Here is a 20336-nt window from a genome sequence, read left to right as displayed (position 1 = left end):
TCCTGCATGCCAGCTCTCAGAGGCACAGGAAGAGAATAGGAAGGACTCTTAGCCATGAGCCTGTGTAGCCCCCTCACTTTACAGGAGAGACCTTGGGAAAGGTTGAAGAGCAGGGCCAGTGTCACACAGCTAGTCAGGGTCAGGACCACATTTCAAAGTCCTTAAGTCCTAGTCTATAGCCTTGGGGTCTACTGGACAGAATTACTGTAAGAGGTCCAGGGTCTTGGCCTTCTTCCTTAACATAGGTTGGTGTACACAGCACTTATTCCTGAATGAGAGTATGCACTACTCTGATTATATAGTAACTAAGCTCATTACTAGGTGTTCCATACAGATGATTTTGGGCTAGAAGTATCATCTCCCTGGAACCAAAAGTATAACTGTCAGTAAATATGTTCAAAGGCTTATGCTTTTCGTTAAAATTTAAGTGCCGTATGGTTAAATCTATATTCTCCTGCTTTGGGGATGTGTGTTAAGGGTGCTGTGGTTGAGAACTCTGGCCAGTTGTCCTTGGTATGGAGGAGATTTGCTGGCAGGGCTGAGGATTTGCATGTTTATGCTTTTTCCTCCTCTTATAAATAACCAGGTTTCCTGAAAGGAGACTGTGAATATTTTTAGATTTGGAAAAATCTCATTTGGACTTGAGGCAGAGACTTCTAGAGGTTGATAAGAAGCCTACTATTATCATGACCACGCTCACATCCACTTTGAGTGCCCCAAGGCCACACTCCCAGCCTGTGTCTTTGACACATGCTACTTTTGCTAGCCCTTCTTCCTGGAACCTTGTTTCTGTTCAGCTCTAGTTCCTTCCTCTGCTGCTGGAGGAGATCCCAAGAGAACTTGTCTTGGACTTACCATAGGATGAGGAGGTATTTGACATTTGCTCAGGGGCAAGAATATGGATAGAAAATAACTATTGATTGGGAAGCTTTTTGGTCTTTGGTAGTGTTTCATGCATTACGCTCCGAGTAACTCAGTATTCCAGATGTCAAAAAGTATTCTACCCCAAACAGATTCTGTGTTCGAATAAATTTGGGGCACAAAGGATTAAACAAAATTGCTGCAGGGCTTTTCAGAACCTTTAACAAAACAGTTCTCAGGTACGATGTGAATCTTCCAGAGAACGTATGGCATGCTACCTTTCTTTCCTCAAGCACATTTAACCACTGATACTACTTTTTTTTTGCAAAGTATCACCCAGGACCAGAGTTTATGAACACAATTTGGGAAAAACTACTCAGCGTAGGTACTCAAAACTTATAGGCAAGTTGTAGCCTTTCAAAGTTTGATTCTGGCAAATTGGTATAGGCAATTTGGAGAGAACAAAAACGTGTTCTGTTAGAATCCTCATTGACCTGAAGATCGATATTGCTGTTGGAGAACTGAGAGCATAATGGTGTATAACTCTGATGATAATTATTACTGAAACTGGATATGTAAACATGAAGTGGAAGGCATCTTGAAAGATGGAAATATTTCATTTTACCAGGTTTATTCAAATACTGGACACCCTGGCTGTTTTTGAAATGGATCTGTTTTCAAACTAATTTTTACCTACAGGTTGACATAATAATGATGCACAAATGTATAAAATTATACAGAATATATTTTTATAAAAGGAAAAAATAATGTTGAATGTTTACTGGAAGTAATGGAAATGATAAACAAGGAATATGAGGCCTAGCTTTGTTTTAGATGTGAAAGTAGACAATATATCTCAGGACAAGTCTAAGCATGGCTTGGTTAATGTCAGCGTGTCTGGGCAGACTAGAATAAACTAGAACTTGGATTTAGAAACTGCCCTTTGCAATAAGGTAGTCCCTAATAAGGCAGATTGAGCTGCCCATTACAGAAACCAATGGGTGTGGCACCAGATACCCTGGTGACTGTATCCTGCCCATAAAACCATGTATGTAGTTGTCTATAGGGTATTGTATAGAGTTCAGGAATGGGACATATTGAATATGATCTGGCAAAAGAAAGGCAGGGCTATTCTTCTGGGGGGCCTGCTGTACTCAGCAGACTATTGATACAGGGAGGACTTAGGTAGGAGGAATGAAGCAACTCTGGGGAACTAGGATTGGATCTGGGACGCAAGGGCAGGATCAGGCTGGAAATATAGCTAGGGTGACTCTGGACACCAGAGGGTTGGTCCAGAGCTGTTGACATTCCTTGTTCCAGGTACTGGAGATGAAGATGGGTCTTATCCTGACAATGTTTAGAGGTGAAGAAGGAGAGTCTTCCGTGGGGAGAGGAGAGAAGCAGGGATTGGGAACGAGACAGATAGAAGTTGGGGCACTCGGAGATCCTTAGCCTTTTCTTTTGTAGTATACAGTGATACCACTAGGTCTTTCACCTAAGCCCAGACTGGATGCAATGGATGGAACTCTTCTCTGAAGCACCTCCCTTGGTATTCTCAGGGAGATTTGGGAGGAATGAGAGTGGGGCAAATTCCTGTAGTGCCCGTGACATTCGGAATTTCATGGTAGTTCAGTTGGACTTGTCTTTTGTCTCAATGGTTGTTAGCTCCTTGAGATTAGGGGTCGTAAAATCAGAAGCAGCATGTACAACTGTCATTTACTAAACTCCTTCAATGTGCCAAATGCTTTAAAAAAAGGAGTGCTCTCATCTCCACTTTACCGACAACAAAACTGAGCTTCTAGAAGGTCAGGTAGCTGTTCAAGTCCTCAGAGAATCGCATGTGCTTTCACTTAGACCGATGGCTCTCAACCTGGGAAGTTTTAAAAAATACTGAGGCATGCACCCCATCCTCAACTTTTTGGATTCATTTCACTGGGGCTGGCTTTTGGACATCTGTATTTTTCAACAAGTGATTTTAATGCACAGCCAGGGCTGAAAATCCTGGCCCTCTATAATGTCACCTTGTCTGTATTGTTATCCCTGGCATCTAATACAGCACTCACCCAAGGCAGAGGTTAAAGACATGTTTGCTGATTGGTTCAGAAGGTATTTGTGGCCAGAGCGAAGACCAGGGACTGAATGCCACTAGAAGTTATAAAGCATCCCCTTAGAGGCTGGAATTGAACATTCAACGTTTATCAGAAGACAGAGGGTGGCTATTCATTACATGCTTAGAGATGTTTTGCAAACCTTCCATTACAGGTGGTGTTGTCCTCAACCCAGCCTATTATGGCATGCCTGGCCACACCAACATCATGATCCATGAGGTGGGGCATGTCCTGGGACTCTACCATGTCTTCAAAGGGGTCAGTGAAAGAGAATCCTGTGACGACCCCTGCAGGGAGACGGTGCCGTCCATGGATACAGGAGACCTCTGTGCCGACACTGCCCCCACTCCCAAGAGTAAGCTGTGCCAGGACCCAGAGCCTATCAATGACACCTGTGGCTTCACCCACTTCCCAGGGGCTCCATTCAGCAACTACATGAGTTATACAGGTATCACAACAGTCCTGATGTCTTTGTTTTCATTAAGATTACATGGGGGCCTTTTGGGGCCGGGAGGGTGGAGGTATGGGAATTAGAGAGAATTATCAAGCAGTCATTCATGCCAGAGAGTTGAAGTGTATTTGTCATGGCATATTCTTTTTTTTTTTTTTCTATGTCTTTGAAGAACTTGAAGAAATATTGAAATATTAAGGGGTCTCACTGACTAGATTCTCCTCCACTAAAAATTAAAAGATAAGCATATTTCTATCTCAGTTAAAAAGAGGGAAAAAGCCAAAAGCTCTCTTGAGAGCCCTTTCACCTCTAGAACTTGGTTATTTTGCTTCTTTCCCATATTCGTAGGGATTTACTCTCAAGGAGAGTCCAAAGGTGATGGAGAAAGAGGTTTCTGGTTCAAAGTGGCTCTTTGTGCTATTTTTGAAGTTGGTCAAGAAGATGGCCCTGGTTAATTTTAAGCTCAGAGTTCCTTTTTCTGTTATGTCATTTTTTAAAGTATCAGATTCTCTTCTTCCAGCACTAGACAAGGGCTGATTCTTAGCTTGCCTACAGAAAATGGTGCTGTTTCATTTAAAAAATGGTACTTGGTCCTGGTTTTGTTGTCTTGGATTATGCTTCTTCTTTGTCCTTTCATACCTCCCTTGTTTCTGTCAAAAAGTAATACTACTCGTCATCTCCTGATAATGGACTTAAATTTATCCCTAAAATTAAGGACTGATGTGATTTGATGGCTTATTCCAGTGGTGAAGGAAGGAAGTAATTTTTCTATAACGTCCAGGGGCTTCTTGGTGATAAGTTCTAGATAACTATCCAAAAAAAAAAAAAAAGAAAGAAAGAAAAGGTAACTGACAGATGCTGGCCATGCTTTTGCAGGGAAGAAAAAGTGCTGAGCTGGTCCTGTCGGTGACCCATCGACATATTCCTATCTAAGTCTCATCTTGGTGCGTGATTCAGGTACATCAAATTCATAAGGACCAGCATCCTTGCCTCTCCCAACAAGCACACAGTGGCCCTTGCCAGGGCAGAGAGACCAGACAATGGGGTGCGGAGGGCAGAGCTATTTAGGCACCACCTTTGAAGTGGACAGAGGAAACATCTAAGAAGCCGAGGGGAGTGTTTCACTGGTGGGCCTTCATGGAAGAAGGCCTGGAAGCTAAGATAACTCCTTTTCTAACCCTATGAAAGGTGTACCTAATAGGAAATTTTACCAGCTCTAAAAGGAAGTTGAGGATCACCATTCCCAGTCCTGCTGCCTGCTTGACTTTTTGGCTTTCTCTCCTCTTGAGCATCTCCATGAATACTCACTAACCTGGGCCAAAGTCATTGTGCATAAAGCAGGTGTCTGCAACTCCACACATGTTCACGAATTAAAAGGCCATATGCTGAAACACTGCCATCTTGTGGTTTCCTGAATAAGCAATGTCAGCTCAGAGCAACCCTGAACCCCAGGGCATGAGTCTCACTCTGGCCAACGTCGAGGTAAACGCCAAGCCCAACTTACTTTAGAGATAAGCCAGTGCTCTTCTCTGCCTTCTCTTTCCCACCTCCAGCCTAGATATTTCCTGGCAAAATCTATCCCTACCTTGGTGGACATTGCAGGTTAAAACCTCCATCTCTCTTGTTCCCTTTTTTGTCTCTGCAGATGACGACTGCACTGACAGCTTCACCCCTAACCAAGTGGCCCGAATGCACTGCTATTTGGACCTTGTATATCAGCAATGGAGTCAAAGCCGAAAGCCCACCCCCATTCCCATCCCACCCATGGTCATCGGGCAGACCCCCCTGTCCCTCACTATCCACTGGCTGCCTCCAATTAGTGGAGTTGTGTATGACAGGTGAGAGAGGCACTGGTATCTTTCTCTGTGGCATTTCTTGTGAACAAGGGGAAGGACGTGAAGTTGGGGGAACCCCAGTTTGGAACTATAAATATGCACCGCTACTCAGGGCTGCCTCCGCCACCCTGCTCAGTACTCATCTCCTGAGCAGAGCTCATGGGGCTCTCACGTCAGCCAGTGGTGCATCATATGTGCCCACTCCTTGGCGAGGGGCATCCGGATGTTTCCTGAAATCACATCTGGTGGGCTTCTAGGAGCTGCGAAGGGGTTGACAAATGTGGTTAAAAAATGACCTGACAAAACTGAGATGGCATTTGCCACCTGTCCAGGTCAGCTGTTCCTCCTTGGTGTAAGGGTGGAGCAGGGCTTGCTACTTGCACAGTGGTGTCTGGAAGAAGGGAAGTAAGGCATGTTCCTCCAGGCAGTTCTGGGGGGTGAGTGGGTGGCCGGCGACTCAAGCTGTGCATCATTTCTAGTGCCTCCTCTGTGTCCTGTTGTACCCTGTGCCTACCCCACCTATGGCTACTATCTTGCAGAATTGTCATTATCTGTTCATTTTCCTATCTGCTCCACTACTCAACTGGCAGTTCCTTGGGGTCAGGACTATTTTTTGTATCTTTGTCTCTTGGCCTGCCACAATAAACAGCTAATTTGTGTTTATTGAAGAGAATCATTACACCTAAACTTGGTTTTTATTCATCCTTTGCATATTGGTATAATGAATACCAGGAATATTTTCGTGGAAAAGAGAGAAGGTAGGAAAAGGATGACATCTGACAGTTGGTGGGAGGATGGGGGAATGCGGTTTAACTGAAAAGGGCCAGAACCCCATCCATGACCTGCTCTACGTTTTCAAAACCTACCACTGGGGGCTATTCGGTCCTTGTATGTGTGAGGCACTGTGCGAGGTAGTTTACCTGCAACTGTCTTACTTAGTCCTTGCAGTGAGCCCAATCTCTGCTATATAAGTGAGGAATCCAAGGCATAGAGAAGCACACGGTGGCTAGCCCAGGACACCACAGCTGGGTAGAGCTGAATTGCGGGTATCCCCTGGAGTTGCAGAAACGGAGGACATGGAATAGATTGTTTCTTTGAATTTAGAGCTTTCCCCTTTAGCAGGCGGAGAGTCCCTCATCTGTGTGTCATGCTTCCCTTCTGGGTGTCAGATCCCAACTAGGGAGCTGAATGTCCCTGAAGCATGTTCCTGTGTACTCCAGCTTTGCTGAAAGCCTGGGAGAGAGGACGGGGAGAGACAGGGATGGGAGGAAGCAGGTGAACCATTTTTCAAAGTGGCTTTCCCAGCCTTCTGGGATCTTGGAACCTGTCCTGGACACCTGGTGGACACTTAATACGTGACATTACTTAGACCCCGCAATCCTATAAAGCAGTTTTGATTGTCGTTGGCACCCAAGCTCTCATGGGTTCCCTCTGTGAGTCACCATATATCTCTGTGATGTGTGTAAGAATCCTCTTCCTGCACGTGTGACCTCGTGCAGCTTGGGTTGCTCTGGCTGAACAATAGGTCCTCTGTGGGCATGTGCAGACCCGTGTTTTACATCAGTTTATGTAACACATGTAAACAATTTAATCTTTCAATTCTCTCTCTGGTACAAGCGTTACGATAAAGCAGACATCAGTGCTGGCTTGCTGCGAGGCTGTTGGCAGAAAAGGCTGCAGTTGGCTTCCTTTTCTCAGTGAGGTGGGCTACAGCGCTGAGGCCTCCTGACACGTGCATCGGGGAAACTCACGTCACGTACCCCGCGATTTGTGTCACACTCGGAGTTATGTTTACTCCTCCCCAGTAGGTATTTGGAATCCTTATGTCAGAGAGGAGCCCAACCACGCACTAAGCAGCGGCCCCGGAAGAGCCAAGTACATCAGGGAAATGTGGTTTGGAGTTGCGTCCGCAACAGAAGTGAGCACTGACTGCAGTCGGGGTTTGGAGTTAACGACACTTTTTGGTTGCCAAAGTACTGGACACTTGATGGTGTTTGGGAACTTGCTCAAAGGAATTAAGAAACTTGTTGTGACTTTAGGGAATTTACTTCATCCCTCTGAGCCTGAGTGTCCTCGTTTGTAAACAGGATTCTTACAGGGATTAGAAATAATTTATGAAAGGCACCTAGTGGAACAATGCCAGGTATATACGGTGCTTAATAAATGGGAGCTGGTAGCATACTTATTACCCTTATTTAACTATACTGTTTTTCCATTATATTGCAAGATTTTACTTTCCTCCCTCTACTTGTTGAGAGACCTTGATTTGATGCCTCCGTTTGCAGATGGATCGTTCACAATTGGGCTTCCACCACCTATTAAGTGTAAAATAAGCTACAAGGATATATTGTACATCACAGGGAATATAGCCAATATCTCATAATAGCTGTAAATGGAGTGTAGCCTTTAAAAATGAATTGCTATATTGTATACATATAACTTTTATAATGTTGTACAGCAACTATACTTCAATAAATTTAAAAAAAGGATCGTAAGTATCAGAGACAGGCCTCGTCAAGTGATTTCCCCTTGTTATTCAGCTATTGTTGTCATTACCTCATCAAGATACGGCGCTTGAAGAGCTCTTCATAGGTGTATTAATAGTCTCAAGGGTGCGCGTAGAACAAGCTCTCACAGAGGGACTGCTGAGGCCAGTCTGTGTCCTAACTGCTGGGAATAGAAACATCGAGATTGGTCTGGATCTGCTCACAGGCAAAGGAGGAGGAATTGGAATGGGGATTCTCAACACCCCAGATCAGTGCCCTACAATGGGAGCCAGAATGTACGGTGTGGGTGCCCAGAAGAGAGAGTGCTGGCCATCCAGAGGAGTCGGGCTAAGTGCCACTGCAAAGGTTACATTTGCATGGGTCTTGAAGGATGAGTAGGGGCTTGCTAAACAGAGAAGCTTAGAAGCCCATTTAGCCAGAGAGAGAACAGCAGGTTTCACGGAGCTATGTGAAGGGTATGATGTATTTTGTGAAATGGTGATTAGTTTTAGTGATGGGAACATAAATGAAATTCATGAAGGGACTGAAGTAGGTAAGGCTGGAGCTATCCTCTGAAGGACACTGAATCATGGTAAGCAATTTAGATGTATCCCTATAGGCAATGGAGAACCAAGGAGTGTTACATTTCATATGACTTTTATTGTATGTGTGTGATTAAAAGTAGAGAGTTAAAACATAAGACCACATATAACTAATACGTTTACTGTGAAAATTGTTGTCTGTTTCAGTTGGGGGAATGCAAGGAGGCTTTGGATGGCTTATTGAGAGTCAGTGTATAAGTCGTTTTATGTTGAAAGATTCAGATTGTAATTATTTTGTGTTGACTGGATAGAAGGCCTCTTTCATCTCCACAAGCCTCCTTTATGACTTAGTTAAATTCTTCTGCTTCATAACCTTGAGATTTTCATGTCACTATGAATTTTGCAAAGATGAGGTCTATACAAGAAGGAAATGAGTTGAGAAATAGTTGTGTTCTCAGTTACCCACTAAGGCCTCACTCCCCATTGCCACTCCCATGCCCCAAAGGTCTTGTGAATTTCGTTAACCCAGTTCCTCTGATCTATTCTCCCCATCTCCACCCCTGCCCACTGTTTTCCCAGGGTCCCGGGCAGCGTGTGTGGTGCCTGCACTGAAGAAGGGACATTCCGTCAGTACGTGCACACAGCTTCCTCCCGGCGCGTGTGTGACTCCTCGGGTTACTGGACCCCAGAGGAGGCTGTGGGTAAAGGACCATGACTTTTTCATTTACACCTTGTTGGCCAAGGTGGACATGGGGGGGTGGAGGTAAAGGGTGGAGCGGTGGCATGGTGAGAAAAAGGTAGTGTGTGTGTGTGTGTGTGTGTGTGTGTGTGTGTGTGTGGTGTGCTGGAAATCTCCAGGGGTCTGGGAATGACTCTGCCTCGCACCTTTGTGTGGATATCCTTTGTGTGCTTAACGTGCCAGTGGCTGTGGTGAAGCAGAGGGAAGCATAGAGGACAGAGGGATGGAGAACTCAGGGGGAGGCTTCAGGAGGAGCTAACTCAGGCTAACGTGTCGTATTACATGTGCCTGTCAGCCCATGGAGCAGCTTTGCCACATGACGACATGAGCTGATCTCATCCTCCCCTCTATCAGGAGGCTAATAGAGAACACGTTGCAGGGAACACTCATACACACTGACTGAGCCAGTTTGGGTGCGGTGGGGTGGACTAGGTGTTCCAAACTGATCATTCTCATCTATGCTATTTTATGAGTCTGTTAATCACTGGTACTGGTTGTGCTTTGGATGTCATCTAAGCTAGGCTCTAGGAGAGGGAAAACTTTTTTAGCTGTTCCCTTTCCTGTCCCACCCCCAACTTCTCAGTTACATATTCACTCACCTATGTATAACAGTGCCTCTATGACAAAGTAGAGCATGAATGCTACCCCAATTCAAGTCCGAAAAATGCTACTGACGAGTTTTAGCACCTTCTGACGAATGGCTTGACTTCTTCTGTCATCACCGTCTTCAGTGTTTACCTAGTCATCACCTTTCTCTTTTTCTTATATTTATTAAGAGCCTAAAAATGACTCCGTAAGACGTGTTGGACAGGGTCCTATTTGAATTCGTTTGTAGTCTTGACTCTGATAAGAAAAAAAAGGAGAACATTGGTCGAAGAGTCTGTAGCATCCCCTTGGGCTCCCAGTTACTCAAGTGACAGGAGCCTTGAGGAGGAATCTGGGGGGAGACAATTGACTTGATTGATCGTATAGAACTTTTTTCAAATGATTTTTCAGGGAAGAATGGAAGATGACTATAAAATGTACATTGGCCCTGAGTACGACTCATTTAGAGATTGGCATTTCATAAAAGGCCATTTTTGTGGCAAACAGTTCGTCCTGTGCTAGTGTTTTAATGCCCATTTGACTCTCTGGCCCTGTACTTTTTCTCTTTTTAATTTTTGGAAAAATTTAAAGTTATCTGGTAGAGGTGAAAGGAATTAGAAGTTCTGGGTTCTAACTCTTGTACTGCGTCTCCGGGCATACCAAATCAACTTTTAGGGCCTCCACTTCATCTCTTTACATGAGATCATAATAAAAACTTTCTGACAGACAGTGCTGCTATTGAGTTGGCTTCCAAGGGCCTTTATTACTCTGTTAGTATTGGGGGATGCCTATTGGAAAATACTGCAAGGAAATACTGGTATTCCTTTGCTTTGAACAGGTGAAGAATCAAGTCATATTTTAAATGTATAAAATGAAAGGAGTTGATTCCCAGCAGAGCACACACAAACGTATATTTACAGATATGATAAAAATGTATTTAATGACACTTAATGGACACTTATTGACCCCCAACTACATTCTGAATGCTATGAGGAATAGAAAATTGAACCAGACATACTCCCTGCTTCATATCATCTTCTTGGAGAGAACTTCCCTGTCTCCCTGATCTAAAATAGCCCCCCAGCCTCACACCATTATTCTCTAGTCCTTTATCCTCCTTTATTTTTCTTCAGAGATGACATTATTATACTGATGCCTCTTTGTTTATTGTTGTACCTATCACCCTATGGTAAGATATATGTGGTCAAGACTTTTGTCTCTCTTGTTCACTACTCTGTCTCTGGTACCTAGATTTGTGCTAGGTGTGAAAGAGGTACACAGTCAATTTTTATTGAATTAATGAATGAATGGATTCACAATACAGGGAAGAAACAATAGGGATCATAAGATGTAACACACACACACACATTTGAACTTATTTCCTCTGGGCTTTGGAACATTATTTTCCAAATCCTGAAGGGCTAAGTCATTCTATTTTTGCAAATGTAGTTTTTGCAAATATTTCTAAGGAACACTGTATAGATCTTCTACACTAATCTAGAAAGGCAGGGGTTAAATAGTGCTTGTTTTATAAATGAGGAAATTGAGGCTTAGATAGACTGGCCACAGTCACACAGCTAATGCACAGCACCAATTACAGCCTAACTACTGCTTCCTAATTTAGCAGTTTTCTTTCAATTCCCTTCATGTTATAGGAGAAACCACCTTGTATAGATTATTTCCACAGAGCTGACTTTATATGTTTGCGATATTTGATTTTTCACCATTACATTTTTACTTGGCTACTGAATCTCCTTTTTTTTCCACTCAAGAAAAGTGTTTCTATTTCCTGCCGGCAATTTCCTCTGTGTAGTGCTCTACTGGCTTACATATATTTGAACTAAAAGGGAAGTTTCAATGTATGGTTTTAAAGTTTGGCTAACAAGTCCATTGGAAGGATTGCTAAGGTATGATCTTAGGGTATCAAAGAAGTTTTGTGAAAAGCCTAATTAAACATTGTAGCAACAGCCTGAAACAAACATTGGCCTGATTAGTAAATAAAACAGGGCTTCAGAAGCATTAATTTATCATAAATTATTAGTAAACTAAGTACAAATAATTCTCTTCTGCTCAAGGATTCTTTAAGGACATGACTTACCTTACCTGTATCGGCCTCATGTTTCCACCTAGGCTCTGGGTCACTCCATTCCGAATGCCATGCTGGATTTCCCTTGTTAAAGGGCACCAGAAAGTGGTGATTTGGAGCATAGTACTTTTGAATTGTTACACCTCTGTCTTCAGTGATACTTAAGATCTAACCTACTAAGCTGACCAGTTTCTCTAAGAATTTGCCCAAAGTTCTCTTCTGCTTCATTCTTTTTTCTGGCCCTTGATAGGGGTGACTCATTTTCAGATTTTTAATGGTGATTCCTGATGCGTCTGTCTTTCTGCTCATCTCCCTCAGGGCCTCCAGACGTGGATCAACCTTGTGAGCCAAGCTTGCAGGCCTGGAGTCCTGAGCTCCACCTGTACCACATGAACATGACGGTCCCCTGCCCTGCAGAAGGCTGTAGCCTGGAGCTGCTCTTCCAGCACCCAGTCCAAGCTGACACTCTTACCCTATGGGTCACCTACCTCTCCATGGACTCCTCCCAGGCGCTTTTTGACACAGAGATCTTGCTGGAACACCAGGAGTCCGTGCACCTAGGCCCCTTAGACACGTTCTGTGACACCCCACTCACTATCAAACTGCATGTTGATGGGAAAGTCTTGGGGGTGAAAGTCTACACCTTTGATGAGCGGATGGAGATTGATGCAGCTCTCCTGACTTCTCAGCCCCACAGTCCCTTGTGTTCTGGCTGCAGGCCCGTGAGGTACCAGGTCCTCCGTGAACCCCCATTTGCCAGTGGCTTGCCCATGGTGGTGACACATCCTCACAGGAAATTCACAGACGTGTGAGTTGGGAAGTGGGGCTCTCTAAACCATGGGGCTTCCCGAGGCTGTGGGAGTGGGTTTGGCTTCCTTTTTCTCCATTTTTTAATATTCTGATATGCCCTTATTTGGAGAAGTGTTCAGACTCTCAGAGGGGGTTTTATTCTAAAGTGGCATCTCTGAGATGAACAAAAGTATTTCCCAGAAGGGGCAAGCAGGTGTTCGGACTGATGATGCCATCTTTATGGTTATGGAAAAAAGAGGTTAGTATCTGATATGTTTCAGTGGGACTGAAAATATTAATTGCCATAAATAAGTTGATCAGAGTCAGATACTCCTATCTGGTAACACAGTTTGATTTTTGATCCTTGCTTTTAAATAACTTTTAAATAATCTGCCACAGCTCCTATACCATCCAAAGGTTACACTCACCTCTTCTACAGCTAAGCAGAGAAGCCGCGGGTCCTGCATACACTATACTCTTACTTTCATGACTCATTCATTTTTCTTTCCTCCTTCCCTCCCTCCCTCTCTCTTTCCTTCTTTTCCAAACCTCCTCTTTCACTTTCTTCTCTTCTTTCTACATTTAGTGAGTTCTTAAGTGTTCCTGGCACTGTGTGCTCAGTGGTGGGGACACAGACTAAGATAAGATCATTGGCTTAAAGAGCTCAATGTCCATAGAGTAGGAGGCTGGTATCTCTAAAGGCAAATTTTCCTCACCTCATAATTTTCCTCAGAGGCTGCCCTGAGGGCAGAACTCAGGGTAAAACGAAAGTTTTATCAAAGTTGCTATATTGGTTAGTTTTCGATGCATTAGAAATCATCACAAAACATAGTGGGTTAAAACAACGAACACTATTTCTCATGGTTCTATGGGTTGGCTGTGTGTACTCACCTGGACCCGCTTGGCCAGGGCTAGGTGGCCCCAGGTGACCTCATGCACGCACTGGAGGCTCAGCTAAGACACTGACATGGCTGGGAGGGTGAAGTTCCCTTTCCCCATTGTCTCTCCTTCACTAGGAGGCTTTGCCTGGGCTTGTTCTCATGCTGGTGGAAGGCTTTCCAGAAGAAGGGATGGCAAGTCCCCAGACACTCACATTTTTCAAACTTCGGCTTACATTACTCATGACATCATTCCACAAGCCAAAGCAGGTCACAGTCAATTCCAGATTCTGCGGGTGGCAAAATCAATTCTATTTCTTGATGAGAGAAACAGTAAAGTCACATCACAGAAGGGCATGCATCTGGGATGGGAAGAATTTGTGGCCATTTTTCAGTCTGCCACAGCTACAAAAGAGTAGAGGAAAATGTTCACCTTGAATTTTACTACATTTTCCCTCTCATATTAGCTCCGTGCATTAGAACTAGAAGACAGTGAAATGGTCAAAAAGCTCATGCAAAATAGGAGGATACATCATGGGATGTCTTTGAAAAGAAAAAAATATATTTTGGGGGGGTTTCTTTAGTAAGGCAATTAAAATGATATGTGTTATCTAACTTGATATACACATGTGCATGCGTGCACACACACACACACACACACACACACGCACGTACACACGACCTTTAAGGTCAGTAATATCCCATTTTATAGATGAGAGAACTAAGGCTTAACTTTAATTTGGTTGAACAGAGCTCGTAAGTGGCAAGCTCAAGATTAAAATCCAATTTTCTGACTGAGTCTCATCTTGGTTCCCTTTCCTTAGTAACACATTACCTTTTACAAACTCAGCTCATTGGAGGTCGGGGCTACCTGCTGCTGAGTTTTCTCCACAAGAAGCGTAAACATATCCTGACGCTTCCTTCCAATCCTTTCCCAGCCACAGAGCAGTATGAGACTTTTATGCATGGCTGGATGAGAAGTCAGACAGAAACCACCCTGCGAAAGGGAAGCCATCAGAATTGACTAGGGTATAAAACTGGTTTTGCTTTGGAAGTATCTGGCACTCTGATGAGGAGTGCTTCCCTACAGAAAGCTAATTTGGAAATTTATGTCTTTCATATTTATGTGTCTTTCCTACTAAAATAACTAAAAGCCAGTACAGAGGTGTTTAAAGGTGTTTTTGAAACCCCACGACATTTCCTGTTTGCTTGTTGCAGCATCAAGCGAAAGAGTAGAGGCTTTGTGGTTGAGTCGAAGAGTGTGTTACAGAAGAGAGGGTCTTGGCAGGATATCTGTGGGCACCACTTACGGCAGTCCCAACAGCCCTTTGAGATCCTGTTCTCCTAAGTCACTCCCATCCTAGCTTGACTTTAGTGCTACTTTTCCAATTAGGGCAGGCACTGGACAAAAATTAAGTTGAGGGCAGAATGTTGGAACCAGTCTTTGGAACCAGCAACCTCCCTCTTGAGCTCCTTCCCCCTTGCAAATGTTCAGTCTCTCACGTTCTCCACTTGATCAGTGCAATTGGGCTCTAGATAGAGTCAAATAAACTCCTTCCATCTCAGGTGTCAATTGATAAAACTCCATTCCTGATTTATATGTATTTTGAAGGTTTGGAGGTGGGGAGTCATTTAATGCATTTCCAGTTGTGGAATTTCTTGCATCCACACAATGATGATGGAAGGTGTTCTCACCTCCTTCTAGGAGAGAGTGGCTTTTCCTTGTAAGCATTCTGCCTCCTCAAGACAAGAATTCTCTTGAGAGACAAGAAAACTCTGATTCACAGACCCAAGAAGGGCCTTGCTGAGACCAAACTCTGATACTTTCATCTTCCGTTCCTATGACTACTTGAATGATACAGAAGACTAGGTTTTCAATAGTTGGTGGTTTTCTGTGTGTGTGTATATATAACATGGGAAAGATACACTCGAAATACCGTCCTCTTAGATTGCCTAGGACTGTGAGTTCAGTTTTAATTCAGCAAGCATTTGTTGTACATTCACTGTGTGGAATGTACTGGAAATACAGAACTGAATATGGTTTCAAACATTCTGCTGTTCTGTAAGACTATATGCCCTGATCTTTGTTTCAAACAATGTGGCATGTGTTTAACATTTATATTCCCTGTAATATTTATTTTAAACTCGTGCAAACCATCTGCAAAGGACCCAGGGTGTGCCCCACTTCCTGGATGTGGTGGTTACAGCCCATTGGTTTCCACAGGGAGGTCACACCTGGGCAGATGTATCGGTACCAAGTTCAAGCTGCAGCTGGAGCAGAACTGGGAGAAGCTTCGCCTCCTCTGAGCCACATCCATGGAGCTCCTTACTGTGGAGATGGGAAGGTTGCAAGGTGAGGACATACTGTGTGCCTGGTATTGTGTGAGGGAGGATGCCCTGCCCTGCTTGGACAAGGAGGGTTAGCCTCAAGTTTCAGCTTGACTGGTTTGGGAAATGTAAGGGGCAGGGCACTATGTGATTCAAGTATTAAACAAAATCTAGGACCTAGTAGATATCTTGAGTGGTCAGTCACATCTCTACATAGTTGAGGATGGGCCCACTTTTATTTAGAGCTCACCCCAGTCATAGATATGGGGGATGATTCTGTGGGGACCCTCTTCAGATTTCAGAGAACAACTGCTGGGCAGTGATTCAGGGCAGGAATTCATGGTGGAGAAGGTTACTTGCCAAATGATGCTGAAGGAGGATGTGAGGATAGCTTTTGGATCAGCTGCCGGTCTTATACTGCTAATGAGCTGTGTGACCTGAGGAAAATCAGTGTAGCTTTCTGAGCTTCACTTGCTCATTTGATCCCTGGAAGACCTGATTGTAATGTAATTTCCAGCTATTCCATAAAATCACCAAGGTAAAAATGGAACCACTTCTTTGATTTCTTAACATGCCATATTCATTTTTCCGTTACCCTTTAGTGACATCAATCTAGAGGACTAATTCATTCTGGTTTGCCTGGGACTTGCCGGAATTTAGCACTGATTACTTCCGTGTCCCAGTGATCACCCTATATTAACCTGTTCTGAATGCTTATCTAACCTAATATGTTACTTATATAAAGCTGCTGGGAGTAGGAGATTAGAAGCCTAGGCACTGTGATTTGTCTTAGATCCTGCATCCTAATAAGATGACTTATTTTTAATGTCCCAGATCTTTTTTTTTTTTTTTTTTGCCACACTGCACGGCTCGTGGGATCTTAGTTCCCCAACCAGGGATTGAACTAGGGCCCATGGCAATGAAAGCACCGAGTCTTAACCATGGGCCCGCCAGGGAGTTCCCAGTATCCTATATCTTGAAGACCTAATAGAAAGCAATCTATAGCCTTTCTTGGGGTTTCATCCCATTGTTTAGTAATTACTAAATATTGTTTATCTTTTCAATCTTCTAAGATTCCTAAGCTTTACTCTAAGTCTACTCCTTTTCATAGAAATATAAACACCAAATGTTCGCAGACCTCAGAACTATATCAAGCGACTGAGGTCACTTGAATACCCAAACCTTGCTAGTCTGCTGCCACCTTCTGCCTTACTCAGTCTCAGCTTGCCCCTTCTCCTCCTCCATCTCAATTAAATATCTCCCTGGGGATGCCTCACATATGCACAGAGCAAATCTGGCTGTTGTTGATGTTCTCCCTGGCTGCCCCATTTTAAGTCTGCTCCCCTCCAGTTAAGGTGTCTGCAGGACTAGATTACCATTACTACCCAGACAGAGTCCTCCTTGAACAAACTACTTGGCTTTATGTCGTAGCATCTCCTACAGCAGTCCTCCGATGGAGTTTCTGATGCCCCATGGTGCCACATCTGCCTGCGGAGCTCGGGCAGGAAGAGGCAAGGGCCCTCTTCCTAATCTGATATTACGCATTCTAGCCTGAGCTTTGAAACAGCTTCACCTGTAGCAACACCTGCTTGGCTACTGGGCCTCACGAGGCTCTTTATCAAAATGTTCCTTTAAACTCTGCCTGTATTCCCTCTCTGTAAACAGGCATACTTAGTTCTGCCATCCAATGAGAAGATATCTCTGAATTGCAGCTTTGTCTCAGCTAGAGGCACTCCATTACACACAAAGCAGGAAGGAGCTGTACAAATCATTTAATCCACTGTTTAAAACGCGGAAACGTGTAGACTCATTCTAATGGAATCGCAGATCCCCAAGAAGTCATCCTCAGATTCTAGTTTAATAAATTTTTATTAGAAGCTAAAAGTTGTCACTTTAGATATCACTTGTCAGTAAGAAAATGGATAGAAAACAAAGCCACATCTAGATGGGCAGGTTTCCTCCTCACTAGATCAGCTAACTGCTTTTAGGGTTCCCCTCATAATGAGGTTGATAGGTTGAGGTTGATACTCTTCTAGTGTAAGATCATCTTCTGGAAACAGTGGCAGGACCCCTGGTGGATCTCCTAATGTGTCTGAACCATGAGCTACTTTTCCTGTAAAAGCGTTCTCTTAGCTCCTACTTCTCTCCAGCTTGCATTTTTTACTACCTAATAAGGAGTTTTAAGAACTTGAAGTGATGGTAACCAAGCAAGAAGAATCATTTTATGTATGTATGTATGTAAGGATGTACACTTTTACCTTCTAGGAGCCTGGGTGAAGAGTGTGATGATGGAGACCTTTTGAGTGGAGATGGCTGCTCAAGGGCATGTGAGCTAGAGGAAGGTTTCAATTGTGTAGGTGAGTTTAGAAACACCTGCCTAGGCTTATGTCCTATTTTTGGAGGGGTCTCTGTGTCTTATTTTTGTGAGCTCTTACCGATAATAACAATAACATTTGATGTGTCTGTTGTGTGCCTGGCACTAATTGTTTCACATATATTTTCCCATTTAATCCCTACAATAAATATGAGGAGACTAAACGGAGACACAGAGAGCCTAAATAACTTGCTTTCTCTTATACAGCTAGAAGTGATGACGTCAGGATTTGAACTAAGGAAGCAAAGCTCTAGAGTCTACATGTTAAACCACTAGGTCACCCTGCCTCTTAGATTAATGTTACCAAGGATTACTCTTGGGTCCTCATGTCTAATGTCAGACTGTCAGCCAAGTAGCACAATCCCACAGATTCTACACAAAAATTAGGGTAGGGTATGTTTTAAGCCAAAGGGAGTACAAGGTATCTCTTGGTATCTGTGTTTAATAGGTAAGATCATCAAGAATGGCAGAGGGTCATAACATTTCTTAATCCTGGTGAATCACTGGTAATAAATTATTACTAGGTGGCTTTGACTCTAGTCTCTTGATACACAGGAAGGCCCTCTAGAGCACTTCTCCCAATTCTGATTAAAACCATCAACAGGCTTCTTTGTAGATTATTTTTCCATTCCCTTATGCATACATTGCAGTGATTCTGTGCAGTATACTCATCAAATTACTTTAAAAAGCAGTGCATTTAAAAATATTTTAATGTTTCTAAATCTCAAGGTAAAGTCAGGTATGATTATAATTATGTAGAATTTATTAAGGTGTTAGATACTATACAGAACACACAAATGCCCCTGCTCTGCAGAGCAGAATAAAAAATTATTAAAACCTTAGTAGTTTTACATCCATCCGTCTAACAAAACATGTTCAGTGCCCACCGTATACCACAAGTCTAATAGAGACCCTTATCCCTTCCTGTGTCCAGCTTCCTTCCCTTATAGAAATCTATCAGTTCTTGAGAGATGGGTCTCTAGCTTTTGCTTACATGCATTTAGCAGTAAAGTATGCACCTTGAAAGAGACCATTCTGTTTAAAAGTAGCATTATCTGTTATAAAATTCTTTTCCCCTTTTCTGGTTTGGAAACTGCGACTCAGAGCATTTTAGTGACTCATCCACAGGCATACAACGAGGTCTCTGCAGAGCCAGCACTGGAACTCAGCTTTCCTAATTCTTAATCAAGTGCTTTTTCCTTGCTATGAAACTACAGAGGATAAATTTTTTTCCAGTTTTATTTGACTACCATTCAGATATTTGAAATGCCTCCCCATTATTCTCCTTTCCAATCCAAACATCCCCTCATGTGATTAGGTTTCCAGACCCTTTCCTATTTACCCTAACCTGGCATGCTTCATGTGGTCAATGCCCAGAAAGGAACTCAATACTCTAGTTGTGGTCTGGCTGTGCAGAATACACTGAACCGATTACCTCCCCTCTTCTGTACACAAGTATATGTTAATGCCACCTCTGTTTGCATCATTTCTTTCTGGTAGCACATAGTGGGCTCATCTCTCTCTCTTTCTCTCTCTCTCTCCCTCTCTCTCTCTCTCTCTCTCTCTCTTTCTCTCTCTCTCTCTCTCTCTCTCTCTCTCTCTCTCTCTCACACACACACACACACACACACACTGCCTTCACCAGTGCAGCTCAAGTCTCATTTAACTTAAAAGCAGACCTTACTTTGTTTCTATCACATTTGATTCCATTAAATTTGGCTCATATTTCTTTACTCTCCAGCTCCAGGAAGACTATAGCTAAAGTATTTTAACTTTACAGGGCAAAGTTAAAATGATCTATTCCACAGTTAGACATTTGTTTCAGTGAGTAATATGCTCATAGTATGCTAAGGATGTAGTTCTATTCCATTATTTCTCAAAAGATTAATTTTGAAGGAACCATTGTGAAATGTGTTGTAAAAGTGGTCTGCTCTTTTTTCATGGATTTGAAGAAACAGAGGCAAAAATTTTCATAGTAAACAAAAAATAGAGAAGAAGCAAGGAGAAACAGTCACTGGATTATATAGAAAAACAAAACATGTATACATATGTATGTTATAAAAGTACGTGATAAATATATATTATAAAAATAAACATATTCATATATACATTTATGTGTATATAAAATATGTACATACATATAAACTATACATACACATATATGTATATGTGTGTATATAAACTACACATACATATAAACATACATATAAAATATACATATATACATATATATATACATATATATATATATATATATATATATATATATATATA

At 42.9% G+C, this 20336-nt stretch overlaps 1 protein-coding gene across 1 annotated transcript in view; it reads left to right on the top strand.

Moving 5' to 3' along the window:
* The window catches only part of PAPPA2 (pappalysin 2), a 288812-nt gene that overhangs the window by 119989 nt on the left and 148487 nt on the right, over window positions 1-20336 (top strand). The window contains exons 4-9 of the mRNA XM_007454744.1: window positions 3124-3417; window positions 5066-5258; window positions 8863-8984; window positions 12012-12501; window positions 15585-15713; window positions 17954-18045. Of these exons, the coding sequence (XP_007454806.1) occupies window positions 3124-3417; window positions 5066-5258; window positions 8863-8984; window positions 12012-12501; window positions 15585-15713; window positions 17954-18045 (1320 nt within the window). The remainder of the gene's footprint in view (window positions 1-3123; window positions 3418-5065; window positions 5259-8862; window positions 8985-12011; window positions 12502-15584; window positions 15714-17953; window positions 18046-20336) is intronic.

The sequence above is a fragment of the Lipotes vexillifer genome, unplaced genomic scaffold (genome assembly GCF_000442215.2).
Source record: "Lipotes vexillifer unplaced genomic scaffold, Lipotes_vexillifer_v1.1 scaffold220, whole genome shotgun sequence".
Taxonomy (NCBI): Eukaryota; Metazoa; Chordata; class Mammalia; order Artiodactyla; family Lipotidae; genus Lipotes; species Lipotes vexillifer.
This window is presented reverse-complemented; position numbering and strand designations above follow the sequence as displayed.